At 44.0% G+C, this 15,663-nt stretch overlaps 1 protein-coding gene across 1 annotated transcript in view; it reads right to left on the reverse strand.

Moving 5' to 3' along the window:
* Positions 1 to 2,663: 2,663 nt before the first annotated feature.
* The window catches only part of fam222a (family with sequence similarity 222 member A), a 51,886-nt gene continuing 38,886 nt past the window's right edge, over positions 2,664 to 15,663 (reverse strand). Inside the window, exon 3 of the mRNA XM_040019072.1 lies at positions 2,664 to 9,830. Within this exon, the coding sequence (XP_039875006.1) occupies positions 8,362 to 9,830 (1,469 nt within the window). The 3' untranslated portion in view covers positions 2,664 to 8,361. The remainder of the gene's footprint in view (positions 9,831 to 15,663) is intronic.

The raw sequence follows: 15,663 nt of genomic DNA on the forward strand, positions 1-15,663 counted from the left end.
CAATTGAACATATGTGCCTAACAAAGTGGCCAGTGAGCGTATGTAGTTAGGCTATTATCATAATAGTTATAAAGAATATTCCCTTTCTTTCCATGAATAAAATACAATTCTACAATCTAAGATCTGCATTATCTACAGTGTTTTAAAATTACATAAAATGTATACAAAAGTCAAAATGAACCTTAATTTTCATAAACTCATGCAGTATTCCTGACCTCTGCAATCCTCATCTGCATCACTTGCAGTTCCTTCGCTGGCCTGCTGATGGCTGCAGAGCTCTAAATTTCTCTACCGCTGTTGCAAGTTGAGATTCCAGTTGACAGAGTGTTAGCCATGTCTACCATTGTGACTCTAGGGCATCTATATATAGTATATTTTAATTATAGCTGTAAATAATCAATTGTGAGGGCTAACTGTTATAAAAACATATGGTAAAGTGAACAGAATGCGGTTCGCCAATGAAATATATTTTCCCACTGGACCTCAGGTCTTATTGATGCCCTTGGAAACACCTGGCCAGTGATTATGGGCTTTTGCCTTCCTAATGAAAGCACAAGCTGGCAACAATTTATGGACTGGTTCATTGCCTTTCACATTTCATCGTTACACCTCACATTTCCCTATTTAAAGAGGAGCTGGAATGGCAATTCTCACTAATGATAACCAAAGCCTGACTGGACACCTCTTGTCCTTCTCCTCTCTCTCCTCGCTCACTGAGGCCAGCAGCGCTGAAGGACACAGGGAATCTCTCGCCACCTCAGAGAAGAGGCTAATCCTCTTTGCCCCAACTTTAACTGGGCCACTAATCCTCCAGGTTTATCTAAGCAGTGAGCACCTAGCGCTGCTGACAACTTGGCCTTCCCTCCTCTCTGTAGCCTGTTAAGTAGGGCAGGACTCGGTCCTGTGAGTGTCACTGTCAGCAACTCTAGAACCGCACACTTACACAGGAAGTGTGAACTGTTAACAAAATGGCTCACTCTCTTGCAGCATGTGCATGCTTGCTGCCACAAATGTGTCTCAACAAACCAAGTGACAGCCAAGAAGGATCATGTCGTAACTGCCCTTCATTTAGTAACCACACAAAAGGAAAAGTTGCCAGTCTCAGCAAAGTTTAAAGTAAACTAACCACCTTAGATACTGGCAGAACAAATTGTTCCGCTATTGTCTGGCCAGTTAAGCTTTAAGGTGTTCAGGCTGATGAGTGGATACTGAACTGGACTTGGGCCAGCTCATTCTTTAATCACCAAACAACAGCCCAGACTGTCTGATGACTTAAAGTACAACATTAATTGTCTGCCTGAGGTCCAGCAGACCAGCACAGAGAAGAAAGCTCATATTGGTGACGCTCCCACTAATCATTTCTCCAACTTTCATTGCAAAAGAGATGATAAATCGTTACTGAATGATGCTCTACAGGGGAAGATTATGTCAGGCTCAGACCTGAGAGATAACTCCAGGAGCACATTTTCTGCTGTATTCAGCCAGTGCTAATTGTCTTTTCGAAATAATTCCTTCCATGATCCCCAGTGAAATATTTCACCGCAGTGGGGTGCTTCTAAACGTAGCGAGCAATCACTTGAAGCACCGGGCGATGAAGAGGAGGAGCCAGGAACATACTGGTTAGGCGGCGTGTGAGATGACCTTTCAGTTCATCTAAGATGAAACGAGGCCGCTGAACCCGAAATGATTCAGAGTGTCTAAACTGACAGGCGAGGGCATGGCCATGGCAGAGTTTCAGCCGGCTGCCCGGCCTCCACAGGCATCTCTCATGATTTATTGTGAAATTGCCAGGGACTCAATGTGGCGTGCAGGTGAATGAGTTTTGCTAATAAGAGAAGCATTTCTGCTCCACAGAGCTCTTTTTCTATCTGAGCGAGCGTGTATGAAATCAGTGTGCAGTCTCCCACTACCACACGCTCTGGTGGAGGCAGCTGGCTCATCAGTCTACGACTTATCTGATGTTTTAGGTGGGTGGAGAGGCTGGCAGTGAGGAGAGAAAAGAGAAGAAAAGTGTCAATATTGAGGTGTTGAAGGTACCTGTGTTGTTCAACATTTAGATTAAGTGTATGCTGAGTTACTTCGAGTGCTGGAAAATTCTCAACACACAATTCCTATAGATGAGTTGATATTAGACTGTTATATAATATAAGCGATGGAGTTAAATATAGTGAAAAAAACAAGTGTAAATGGTTTTTGGTGTTTTAACTGGAGGGAATTTTTCAGTGGTTATTTTATAGGTCTGTTCTTTCATTATGCCGCAGCTTGTGTGTCCAACCATCAAAGGAGATGCTTTCACTTTGAAAATTTGTGTATACTGTGACTTAGCCTGCATTTGTCTTTGCTTGAGAGCAAAAAAATAAGAAAAAAAAAATCAGGCAATCCCACATTATTAAATTACTGTTTCCTTTGTGTCCCAAAGCTTGCCTGGCAACAAAAGCACAAACCACACATGCGTCATGAACTGCGAGGCCTTACCGATGCTGCAATAGACTGCTGTAAAGGTGAAAAGGATTGTCGCCGCGGCATATGGCGGTGATGCACAAAGTGAATCCTAAGACTAATATGCTTATCTTCATTACAGGAAGGTCTTCTTCAGGGATTTTAAAAATTGTTTAAGAAAGAAGGAATGAAAGTAAGGAGTAATGCGGATAACAGGACAGACATAGAAGTCATCTGCTTTATTTACTTATGTCAAACAATAATACATAAGAGACGAGAGGTCAAAAGAAAACCAACCATCTACATTTAAAATAAAGAAATTTCAGTCCTGAGATTGACAAAAAGCAGGGAGAACAGACAAAATATCTACTGTGATCGTTGGGATGGAGGAGGGACAGTGGCAGTTTCAGCAAATTGAAGATGATGGTTGTGGGGAGATTAGGGGGAGATTGCAGAACTGGAGAGGGTAAGCAATCACTGGGATGCTTGGCTGTAGGCACATTCAAAAGTTGAAAACCCCACGACTAAAGGATTTTACAGCTTTTTTTCTTTTTTCTTTCTTTTTTTTTTTAAATATTCAGACTTCTTAGTTCAAAATCTGAGTCTCATATATGATAATTTTTCCAAAAAAGAAAAAAGGAAGATATTCTTTACATATTTTCATCCTGAGGAGACAAAATCATTTTTAAACATAAATACAACACTGCAGGGAGAACAATAAGAGAGATGCTTTATAGATTTCCCATTTCCATATATATTATTTTCTCAAGGTTGCGGCACCCTCAGACTTTGGCAGCGTTGGTGCATTTGAGATCGTTCGGGAAAAACAGCCCTGTTTGTCCACAGGAACATTCGGAGAGCCTCACAAACAGTGAAAGGAATCAGGAAGAAAATAAGCAAAATCCCCAGACTTTTGAGTTTTGATTGGATACAGCAATATCCCCACAGCGTAAACAAGATGAATATTTGGAGGCCATAAGCTTTCTCAGCTGAACATACATACTTGTGGCGCTGAAGAAATAAAAACGCTCTTGGAATTATGCCCCGCTGCATTGCCTTTCAGAAAAGGGCTCCGAGGCTGTGCCTTTTGGGATAAAGATCCTGATTTATTTCTTCATCTGTGCTGATCTTTTACCTTGCGGTGCATTTAACAGGTGCTGAAAACAAAATTTAAATTCTACGGCGCTCACATGTGACCCATCCAGTTCTATCAGACAGCACTAAAGAGACAGCAGTGTGCTCAACGTTTGTGACAAAACACAGAAAAATCTTTTAATGGTATTGTGCAATACAGCAATAAGGCTGGTGGATTAACAATACAAGCCTCCTCAAAACCAACTGAACTATTGATTAAGGTATTTTCTTGCTAGGTAGGAGCCAAATGGAGAGGAATGGCCTTGTGGATGTAACGTTAAGGAGGGATGCTGGGAAGAACTCTGAGATGAGAGCCCCAGGGGCCCAAGGGCAGCCAGGGGACATGACTGAGGTTGACCAAATCATTGTGGAAGTAAGGGGGCGAGGGGCGCTTGGGCCTTCTCCCCCTCCTGTCATCTGTAGATTAGAGCAGCGCCAAGACTCTACAGAGTGAGCAGCTGCCTATATATTTTTTTTGTCCTTCCCTCCCCTCCTGTTCCCTCTCTTCCGAGAGTGAAAGAGCTGACCCTGCTTTGAACGACCCCGTCTGCTCTCTTTTCTTCTCAGCAGTATTTAAGGCGCATAATATGCAACTAGACCTTTACACTGGGTAAAGGTCCTCGTGGACTTATTGGGATTTACTAAGGGATTTTTACAACCAGCATAAGTCATTTCACCTTCGTTCTGCCCTCGGGCCATCCTTGAGAGCATCTCTCTGCCCTTGAAAATGTGTTAACAGTCAATATCGGTCTGTTGCTACAGCGATAAATTACAGATCCAAATGTCCTCATTCAGACTGAGATTTCTGTGTCATTAATAATTTCCTGGACAAAATATTTGTTGAAGTGTTAAAAAGTTTAAAGTGAAGTTTTTGTTTGTTTGTTTTTTTACTTAGGAAAATCAGATTGAGGCTCAATAAGTCTTTCAGCCAGAGAGGTGATTTCAGTTGGCCTTCAATCTGATATGTGACCGCAGAGCCAAATAGGGGAAGCTTCAACCAGGCACCAGGAATATGGCAATTATCCTGATTACTGATGCTTCGAGGCTTCTCTGACCCCCAAATCCTTGCCCACATCCTTTCCTCTCTCCAAACCCCCCTTTTTTGTTTTTTTTGCTGAGACCTGTCACATTGCACAGGACCCATCAGACAGGCAGAGAACAACCATATAACCATATATAATCCAACAGAAAACAAATCCCCTCAATCAAACACAGCCCAGCCTTTAAAGCAGGCCTCTGAGCCCAGGTGCCAGGGTGCAGTGCTGGGGCCCTCAGAGAAGCCGCGGAGGCTGTGATTTAGCAGCCTCCCCCCACCCACTCACCCACAGAAAACCGTTCTATCCTCCTCTTTAACGCCAGCCAGCCAGTCCTAACCTTCAGTTTGTTTAAGCACTGCTGAACCCAGTTGGCCCCGGACAGGGGGAGGGTGGGCTTAGATAATGACATGCCATATGCCACTCTGCCTCTGCAGCTGAGTGAGCCGTGGCTGGATCAGCCCAGGCACAAATCTATTTGAAATTTAATTCTATTATCCTAATATGGGCTAAGCGTCCATTGTCCAAATCAGGAACAGAGGAATGGACCACAGTTCCAGGGATAAGATGCATCCCATCAATAGAAGCTCATTAACGTGTGTAAAGGACCAAGGGGACAGACAGTTTGGAGCCTGTACATAATGAACGGTGGCCACAAAGGCACAGAGTCACCTTACGCTAAATAAAACTGTTGTTGTTTTTAACTTTGTATTTTTCTAAATGACAAATGATCGTATTCACGTGGATTTTTGCTGTTTATTCGGCTGAAGTTGGCTTCAAATGGCCAGATTTCTCTCAGTATCTAAGAGGAAATCCTTTACTATTTGAAAGGTGTTTGATTTCAACCCTTTGACTGAATGAATACTCTCTGCTGGCTGTGTCCTGTAGCCAGACGTCACCCAATATTCCCATTAGTAGAGAGGCCTGGTGCCTCAGACCTCCACTGGTGGGAAAGGCCAGACACTAGAAGCTCCACTGCCTCAAGTGTCTCCTCTTCACTTCAACATCATGTGACAGGGTTTAATGCTTGGATGCAGAAGCCAAACGGAAGGGATTTTGGGAAGGGATGTATCTGTAAATCTGTCAAAATATTTCTACAAGACAGAAAATATGCTGGAATCAGACCGCGGCTGGGGCATTAAGCTGTTGAAACAACATGAAAAATTTCACTGGAATGTTAAAGAGGCTTACTGTGCAAATTTAAGCCAAGGGGCTTGGTACTCTTTAGACTGGAATCTCTGTCAGCTTTCAGATACAGTGGCATGCCTACGAACACCATTACCTCAAAATTTAAGGCTCATCGTTAATAATTAAGGGAAAAGATCAAATCATAACGATGCTTCTTCTTCTTTTAAATATCCGTCGCATTTCAGTATTAACGGTTAATGTTTTTCAGCAGTGCTGTCTGTCCCGTATCTTTGGATGGCCAAAGTGTAAACATTTAAAAGACGATCATCTAAATGCACTGCTACTACTACGTTTATCATTACAGCACATTATCCGAGCGATGTCACACACCGTATTCCACTCTGGGTCTCACAGAGCTGCTGTAACAATATCCCAAGCTTCCCACTGCCTTTTAGAGGTCACATGTTAAAAAATAATCACAGACTTCAAAGCCGAAATGTGGCTTCTGAATAAATTTTTAAAGAAATTTATTTTACACCTCAAAACAAAAGATGGATAAGGATTAGGGATGTGGTACATTGGGAATGTATTGACAACTGTAGTTTACATTTTTTTTGGTGTAAGCTCAGAGAAAAAAAATGTTAATACAGTCATAATAATTGCACTTCATAAATCTAGACTAATGCCAGTATTTCCCCACAACAAAGCTCTGGTTCTTTCTCCTTCTGCAGTTAATAAATTCAATTTACTACTCAAATTTGACTGACAAAAGAAATGCTAATTTAAGACCAGAGGACTGCTGCACTGATCCAATTTTTCTCTTTCACTTGAGTCCCACAAGGCAATAAAACATCGCAGTAATTTAAGTGCAGTACATTCAAGGGAATCTCACAGTCATAATAAATATTTCACTGCTCTGAATCATCAAGTTAAGACTGGCCTCGGCTAAACGCATCCCAACCAGGGGCTGAAATGGACAATGAAAAGCAGTGAGCTTTGAGTCTCATTTCATCTGATGCCAGAGGACAGGGCATGATTGTTTTCATTTGTTTTGTTTGCAGGATTAGGGGTGAATAGCACCCCGAAGATATGATCTCCATTTGTTTCCACCACTTTCTCATGATGATAGCACCTGACAGATGAAGAGGCTGTAGTGCTGTAAATACAGTCATAAAGGAGTCACGTGAGAAAATGCTCTCTAGCTCCACTGAAAATCTAAAGCCTCCAAAAATAAAAATTAAATAAGAGGGGTTGAATTTGCAAACCATCTCCCGTACATTATGCAGATATAATGTTTATGGGACCGGTGACTCAGTCTTTCGGTCTTGGTGGTAAAAATCTTGTAATGACAGAATTTGAGAAGAAGAAAAAAAAAAAGTCTGAGGATTTTGAAGAACACAAATTTAAAAAAGAAAAAGACAAAGCACGCACGCATGCACTCAGCCACATACACGCATTAACATACATGTAAGGTTATGCAGATAACCTCCCAGTCACATTCTTCATTGTAACAATTCTTTTTCTTGTAATGTTTTTTTTTTCTTTTTTGCAATGTTTTCTTTTTAAATAAGTATTTATTGTATTGTATGATTCCAGTGTTGGTTAGGAAAAAAAACAGCTCTCCAAACAGGTTCTTACAGAACCAAAGCAGCAACTATGCCTCACACCAGGACATAAGAAACTGCACGTCAGCCAGAGGAGAAATTATTAAGTCATCAAAACAAAAAGTGGAAAATAATAAAATTAAATTGAAAAAAAAAAAAAGCATTTGAGACACTTTTCCCCATAGCAGCCAAATACATATAATATACCTACAAATATATCAAACAACAAAAAATAGGTTCAAGTTTTTCAAGTTTCTTAAATATATCATATCCAAACTACCCAATTCCAAACTTCAAAGTTAACAAAATTCAAGCAGTGCAATTTATGTATCAATTATTATAACAGCAATAATAACTAATATCGTACTAGCCTTTTAACTCAACCTTATGATCCTTGTACATAACACCCAAGTACAGCCTATAATCTTCTCACTTGTCAGTACATGTTTTGTTTTTTTGTCTTTTGTACGTGTTCACGTGTGTGTACTGTTACAGAGTTTGGATTTTGAGAGCAGCCCTAAATATTGGCCCTTTTGTGACCATTTCAGTGACAACCTACACAGTAGCTTCATCCTTAGTATTTAGAATGGGGATACAAGTGGCTTATGCACTTCATGTCAAGCTATGATTCTGGTCAAAACAAGTTCAGGCATGAGAAAAAAAAAAAACAAGAAACAAAACAAAAACAGGAGACCAAAAAAATATAATTAATTCAAAATCCTATTGGCAAACCACAAGCTGGAACATCAGGAGAATCATGAAATCCCTTTTCATTCCCACTGGCAATCACTACCACTTTTTGTATTTGGGATTTCCACAGCCTACCTTGAAACCACCAAACCTAGGGCCACACAGCACGACAACTGCTCTTCTCTAAGCACCCACACTAGTTAAAGCAGTGGCACTCGCATCAACCCCCTGCCCCCCCTCCCAAAAAAAACATCTGGTTTTTTTTTGTTTTTTTAAACTTTGAGATTCTTCACAAATTCACAACTCTTGATTCGTTTCCTTTACTTCCCCCTCTATCTGTAAACAGGGAGGCGGATGTGTGCATGCTGGTGGTCTAAGAGACGTGGCACAGACACAGTCTCGTAGCCTTTGCCAAGCATCTGCTCCTTGATGCAGGGTGGGTGGATGTCGTTGATCAGGTACTCCAGAGACTGCAAGCTGCTGCTCAGCACAGACGTGTTGCACAAGCTTTTGCTAGGCAGGCTGCAGCACAAACCTCCCCCGCTGTCTATAGCAGGGTGGTGATGGTGATGGTGATAGTGGTGATGGTGGTGAGGGTAGCCCATCTCTCTGTGCCCTGTGGCCGGCCCTCCGGTGGAGGTGCCCAAAAGCTCCTGGGGATTGTAGCAGTCACTGTCAGGTGTCACCAGCACGCTGTTCCACGGCGGCGCAAAGTACTGACCCACTGAGAAGTTTCCGTGCATACCCACGCAGTTCAAAGGGGAAGAGCTGACTTTGTCCAGCCCGCCTCCTCCACTGGCACTGGCAGTCAGGTGGTAAGGTCTAGAAGAAGAGGAGGACACCTGGGCACCCATAATCCCTCCTCCTGGAACACAAGTTTCCGGGGACTTGCTGATGGCGCCCCCTCCTCCACTGCCTCCACTGTACATGCGGAGCACAGCCTGTTGCTGCTGCTGTTGCTGCTGATGTTGCTGCTGCTTCTGCCATAGTATGTAGTCCATACCATCTGCGTACACACCAGTCTTCATCGCCTCTGAGTTCTGAGCCGGCAGCCCCTGACCTGTGTATACCATGTTAGCCTGGGGACCCATTCCTACCACATAGCCTCCACCGGAGGAGTTAGAAGAGACCCCCATGACAGCCGCGCCCTGCTTGGAAGGGCTGGAATTCGATGGTGCGGTGGCAGCCCCTTGACACACCTGCTGCAGAGCCTGGGCCTGGCAATGTTGGTTGATCTGATAGATGATGCTCTGAATGGAGGGAAGGTTGGATTGCGTGGGCAAGGCCAGGCCTCGGCCCCCCGTTACAGGGATCACTGAGCCAGCTACAGTGACATTTGGGGGCACTGACAGTCTGGGGCCTTCTGGAGGCTTTGAGGGCCCAGTGTGGTATACCATTTGGCCATGGCCACTGGCTAAAGTGCTACTACTAGGGGGCGGGTATGGGGCAACAGCTATGTGGGCTGGAGAGAGCTTAGTCCGTCTGCCTTCGGAGTTCTTGAGAACACCTTTTGAAGAGACGAAGGTGGATGTTGACGATGATGACGATGACGAGGAGGAGGACTTAACAATAGCAAGGAGACCCTGGTAGCCCCCTGTGTGGAGGTGTGGGTAGGGACTATAGCGTTGGCCTGTGGTGTCATATCCATTTACAGTCCGGTTAAGGTGCTTGTGCTGGGGAACCCTGATGTTGGTGGGGAAGATCTTGATGGACAGCGGGCTGTTGGCTGTCTTCTGAGCATAGGCATCAAGTTCTGCCGCAGTGGGGTAGCGAGGGGAGTGTGTGGGCACTACTAGTTCACCTGCAAGACACAAAAAAGAAGAAAAAAAGAATGACTGAAATGAACAAATGCCTGTAGAAGAAGCGAACAGCAGACCTGGGGTTTAATTACCAGAAATATCAAAGAGCCTGACAGCAATGGCATTCACAAAGCCGGGTCAATCAATTGTAATAACCACTGTTCTCCTGGAATAGTAAGATCTGGCAGCAGCGCCACGGCTACATTGAAAGCAGGTTAAAAGATGTCATCGTGACACAAGAGCAGGCGAATAACACAAGATTACAAACAGCAGAAACACTTCAGAGCAAACCCACACAGAGTTTGAAAATTGTAAATGAGGGCTGGCATTCATTTGCGTTCTCTCTCTCGTCCTCCATCTGAGCTTTCCTTCCATCTCATTTTCTCACCCTCCTGTGGAAGTTCATCCCTAGACAAATGGATCTTTTTAAAAACTCATTCTGTCAAAGCCTGGTACCTTAGGCGCTGTTAAATCAGTGCATTGTGAAATTAATTCGGACTCTCTTTAGCATTGAATTGGGTTAGCCTTGGATACCAGGCAAGGAGGGATGAAGGGGAGGGGATAAAAGCTTGTTTAATTGCAGTGGCACATTTGAGATTTATAAGTGCTATCACTTACTGGGTCTTACCCTTGGCCACAGAATTTTCACATTTTTTATTCAGTCCAGGAGTACATGAGAGGCCCTAGCAAAAACCTATTAAAAATCCATGGGGAATTAGTAGCCTGGTTAAGGTGAACTACATGAGAGCAGAGCCAAGTCCAGAATACTTGAGTGATTTTTTTTTTGCTGAAAGTATTTGTTAAAAAGGCAGAAAAACATAAACTCAGTGATGAAATAAATCAAACATTAGTTATACAAATGGTATGCTCATACGTGACAATTAAATATTTCCAGTATGAGGTTAGAGAAGTAAAAAGCTGGCCTCCGTATCCTTGTAATATAAATTGATGTTACAAAAACTACACAAAAATGCTTGATTGAACAGGAAAAAAAGATAAATAGACGCCAGTATAGCAAATGTTTTCCTCTTACTTTACGTCCAAATTCTCTCTAAGGTTTGACCAGTGAAACCACTCATTTCAAAAATCAATTGGACACTGGTGTTGAGTGAGACTGGCGATGGTCCTCGGTCGTTGAACCAAGGGTTGGTCATTGTGAACTGAGGTGGCAAACAGGAAAAAATGCAATTTCTAAAAACCCCACCATGTGTCATTGTTTGGGGGGGGCTGGGCACGGAGGTGAGGCACTGCAGTGAGATTGGATTTAAACAACATTATTCAGGCAATTTCATGGCTACTTAGCTCAGTGCAACAAAAAGGGTATGGGGGTGGGAAAAGAACTCAATTTACAAGCAATATATCAGCTGCCACAAATGACTTGCAACCCCTTCAAAAATGACTTTTTTATGCAAAAGCTAACAAAATGCACAAAAATTTAACTGCCATAACTGTGTCGTCAGCAAATGTCCTGGCGACCCAAGGCAGTCTGCAGGGTGCAGGCTGTGACTAGGACTCACTCCATTTGCTTTCCGATTGCAAAATCATTTTAAAGAGACTCCACAGCCAAGTAGTCACAATTCTCATTTCTTTGCTCCCATTACAGAAAGCATGGGGAGTTCATTTCAACAACCCTATGGCTCTCCAACTGTGAAAATGATTAAATCTACAAGATCCATATCATAAAAGAAATAAATTGGGAATTTAACAGCAGACTGGAGAAACTGTGAATATTCCAAGCCAAATTTAGTGCCTGAACTATTATACGCGTGTTGTTTCATCCGACAGGCAACATGCTTTCCAGATCAGAAACTCTACGGCATCAAATTAGGCTTTAAATTTTGTAAAAGAAAGAAAAAAAAATGTGCTGACATTAATTATTTAATTTTAATTTAGGGTGTCATTCTAATGGGCTTGTCTGAGTATGCCAGGCTAGGCTATCTAAGATCTAACCAACCTTACTGAGGCAAAGCCCTGCTTCCCTGGTGACAGCAGTGCCATTTGCTTTGATGTTCTGACTTGCAGAGGAAAACTGACAGAAGACTTATTTGCTCAGAAGAAAAAAACATGCTCATTTCAAAGCACATTGCTGGTCCACATGCAAATGGATGGCAGCATTTTTTCTGATCATCTTTACATGAGGGCAAAAAAACATCTTTGATCATCACATGGTCTAAATGAGGAAAGATACTTGGCTTTCAGGCATATCAAGGGCCTGTGCCCTGCCGCCCCTATAAGCCCCCAGCTGCAGTATGCCCATCATTCCACCTAATTACTGCCACATGAGGAAAAAAACTATAAAAACAGCCAGGAAATTCATTAAAGGGTGGCTAATTCTATTCCTTCTCACTGACTGAGCCCATATTTTCCATGCCTGAGCCTGCATTTCTTCTGAGAGAGAGAGAGGAGAAAGCCTTCTCCCTCCGTCTTTTCCCAGCTTGGCCCTTGTTTGTCAATAGGCAGAGCCTTTGGCACACCAACCTGGCATCAAAGGGTTTCACACTTCACAGGCCACAGGGATTAGAGGCCTTTCAGGCCTACAAAACCCATCTCAGCTCCACAAAGGCTTCCGGTTATTAGAACCCATGGGCATAAAGGAAGAAGAGGAGGAGGAGGAGGCAAATGAGCATCTGGATGCTTCTGATTCTGGCTTCCTCTTTAAAAAGTTCCACGGTAAAAATTTTATAGCAAAGTTGATTACAGTAGCCTAAGTATGGCCACAAACCAGAGCATATTTCACTCTCATACACACATTGTTATTCACACTGTGTGTTTGATGTGCGGGGTCTCTGCATTTCTCTCCTCCAGAGCAGTAAGTCTATAAGTGAGGACATGGAGGTTAAAGGAGTGAGTCTCTTTTTAGGCTGGCGCTCTGTGACTTATTGGTTTAGGCTGCAGTAGATCATAGCAATGAGCAGCAGCATACAGATGGTGCGGGCTGATAAACACCCTCTGAGGCCGCCAGTACTGCCTCCTTTGTGCGAGCCCTTACCTCCTCATAAGGTGGGAGGGGGGGTTTCCTGCACCTGTGCACACTCTCTAGCGTGGTCGTGCATGCAAACATCATGCAGAAAAACAGGAAAAAAAAATGGGGGGAGGCACATTCGCATGCATACACACACCTGCATCGGCAGTTGTGTGTCTCATTTGCCATCAGTGGAGCATGTTGTTATCCTCTGCTCAGCGCTCTCTCATGAAATGTAGGGCAGGGACAACAACAGGTGCCTGTGCGGGCGACAGCCTGCAATGCCTCCTGGGCTAAATGCTTCACACTCGCTTCATTTCAACATGCGACAGCCTTGTAAGGATTAATTATTTCCCCTGGGGATGGAAGAATATGCTATTTCCCTTCCTGAGAGCAGGAGGCTATGTGCACTCACAAGCACATGAAATAGCTCACAGTAAATGAACAGCAAAACCTGGGCAAGCGCTGCTTTGAAAAGAAGTAAGAGCGGAAAAAAAACTTTCACATGAAAGGAATGTAAACAAACCAAGCATAGTGTGATTGAACTGCATTGGAGATTAGATAAAAGCTCAGGCAAACACATGCATTAGTACTGAGAGATCACGCGCCAGGGAGCGGAGATGGCAGGGAGGCAATTAATGGGCTGACCTTCGTCCTTAATCACCCAGTGCCTGGCACACAATGCCCATGTGTCAGAGCAGCACATCTCTAAATGCCACCCCTCATTAGCACGATGCACGCCGTGAGAGAGGGGCTATCTGTGCAGTGCTCCACTCTCCAGCGGTCAGACAGAGATAGCAAGGCAGGGATTGGATAACATGGCAGCACAGCACTGAACTGAGCTGCAATAGGCCATGATATGATCTAGAAATCCCATTTCACTTGGAGGATGGGCACTCTCCTTTCTCTCCATTTTTGATTGGCATGAAACTCCCCAAGCGCAACGTCCTTGGTGTACCCGGTGCTGTCACTGTGATTGCGTGTGTGCTTTTTGTGTGATTGCTCTGTGTGTGTGTGTCTGTGTGTGTCTGTGTGCATTTGGTGAAGGGGGTACCCAATTCTGAACACTCAATTAACACTCCTTTAATTAGCCAGCAGTACATTTTGAATTCTGATGAACTAATTTTCTTGGTGTGACGGTGGAAGAGGCGGCAGAGGGGGGAGGCCTGGTAAAGATGAGGTCCACTGGGTACAAAACAGCAATAAAGAGGGAACTGGTTAGATTAGACTGTAAAAAATCCATTAAATTCTGTGCACTTCTTCCAAGTGAGAGGTCAAATTGTGTTGATCACAAGAAGCAAAGGCAGACAGAGAGAGTATGAGAGCATGGAGTTAGGTGAGGTGGAAAGAGGAGGGGTAGCAGGGGAGAGGAGCAAAAAAAAGGAGAGGAGATAGGGAGTCAGAGGCTGTGCGAGAGTGCAGCACCAAATCCAGAGGACCACGAGAATGCTTTGCATTTTAATTAGAGGTTTAAATGAATAAGCGGAGGAAAAAGTCTGAGAGAACTGCCTGAGATGCCCTTGCTCCCATTTATTAGTGTTCCAAGTGTTCTAAAATTATGAGCAGGTTGGAGAAGTTTCTTCTTATTAGCGGAGAAAACGCTCCAAAACATCAAAAAGCCCTCAGCATTTCCTCACTCACTCCTGCAAAGTCTACGTCCCTACTTACCACACGCTTTGATCCCCTCTGACCATGCACACTGGTGAGCAGGGGAGAAGAGCGCTTGTTTAGATGAAGGAAGAGGACCATTTGGTTGAACTGCAATTAGGTTTTCACAGAACAACGAGTGTGTAATACACTCAGACTACGGCCAAACAAACAGAGCAGCCTGTGATGAGGTTAGGGCAAACTACAGGAACAGAGATGACCAGGGAGATGAAAGAAAGCGAGAGGTCAGTCTTAGTTCAGCACCCGCTACTTTCGCTGGGAACCATTTCCCCTCATAATGACAGTCCACATTAAGTAAAAGCACGTCATCGAAATACTCAGCATATATACCCTAAACCTATATGCACTCATGTGTGCTGGGCCTCTTTTCTACGCCTTTGCTCTTCATTTATCTGGGTTCTTTTTGAGGACTGGGCTGGCGGGATGCTCCTTTTCCACACTCTCGCAGCCCATTCCTGCACTAATGTACAGTCAGCCATTAATCTCACTGTAATAAATTTATTCAAATTAATAATTCATGGCAATTCAAATCCTTCACATCACAATCTCCCAGCTTGGAAAAGGTTTGACCTGTCAAGCACGGGGCAGGCTGAACAGCATTGTCCCTTGAAGGAACCCTTGACCTGTGGCTATTGTTTATCTCTTAACAGATAGAATCAGCGTCCCTTAACTTGCTGTAAAAGGATGGGCAGGCTGGGGAAAGCCAGAGGCAGCTTCACGTCCTGAACAATACCTGCCTTGTGCTAATGGAGGTGTCATCTGGCACAAGGCTGATTAGTCAGCGATTACAGCCAGGCCTCAATTGCCGTGACAACTGCTGCAAACACAATGGGCCCTGATAGAGCCAGCTGTTTGGTCCTCTGCAATTAACCCTGCATCCCACTCGTCTCCGGCAGAGCGCTGCCTCTAATTGACTATCGGGCACACAAAGCAGGGGCTTTCGTCCAGACCCCCTGGACATAGACCCCCGCCCCTCTGCCGAGGTAGAGATGATAATAATAGAGGCGTCCTGTGGACTCAGCCGCCAGTCAATCAAAGCCTCGGTGCCCCACAGGAGCTTCCTGAGGAGAGGGAGAGAGCAGAGGAAGCTCATGTATGAGCCACTGATCAACAGGGTAGAGCAGCCTTGCAGGGGGGCAGACATGTTGAATATGCCCTCAACCAAAGTACTAATCAATTCAAGTGCACGTGAGGGGAAAGGAAAC

Source organism: Simochromis diagramma, unplaced genomic scaffold, assembly GCF_900408965.1.
Source record: "Simochromis diagramma unplaced genomic scaffold, fSimDia1.1 OVJJ01000822.1, whole genome shotgun sequence".
Classification (NCBI taxonomy): Eukaryota; Metazoa; Chordata; class Actinopteri; order Cichliformes; family Cichlidae; genus Simochromis; species Simochromis diagramma.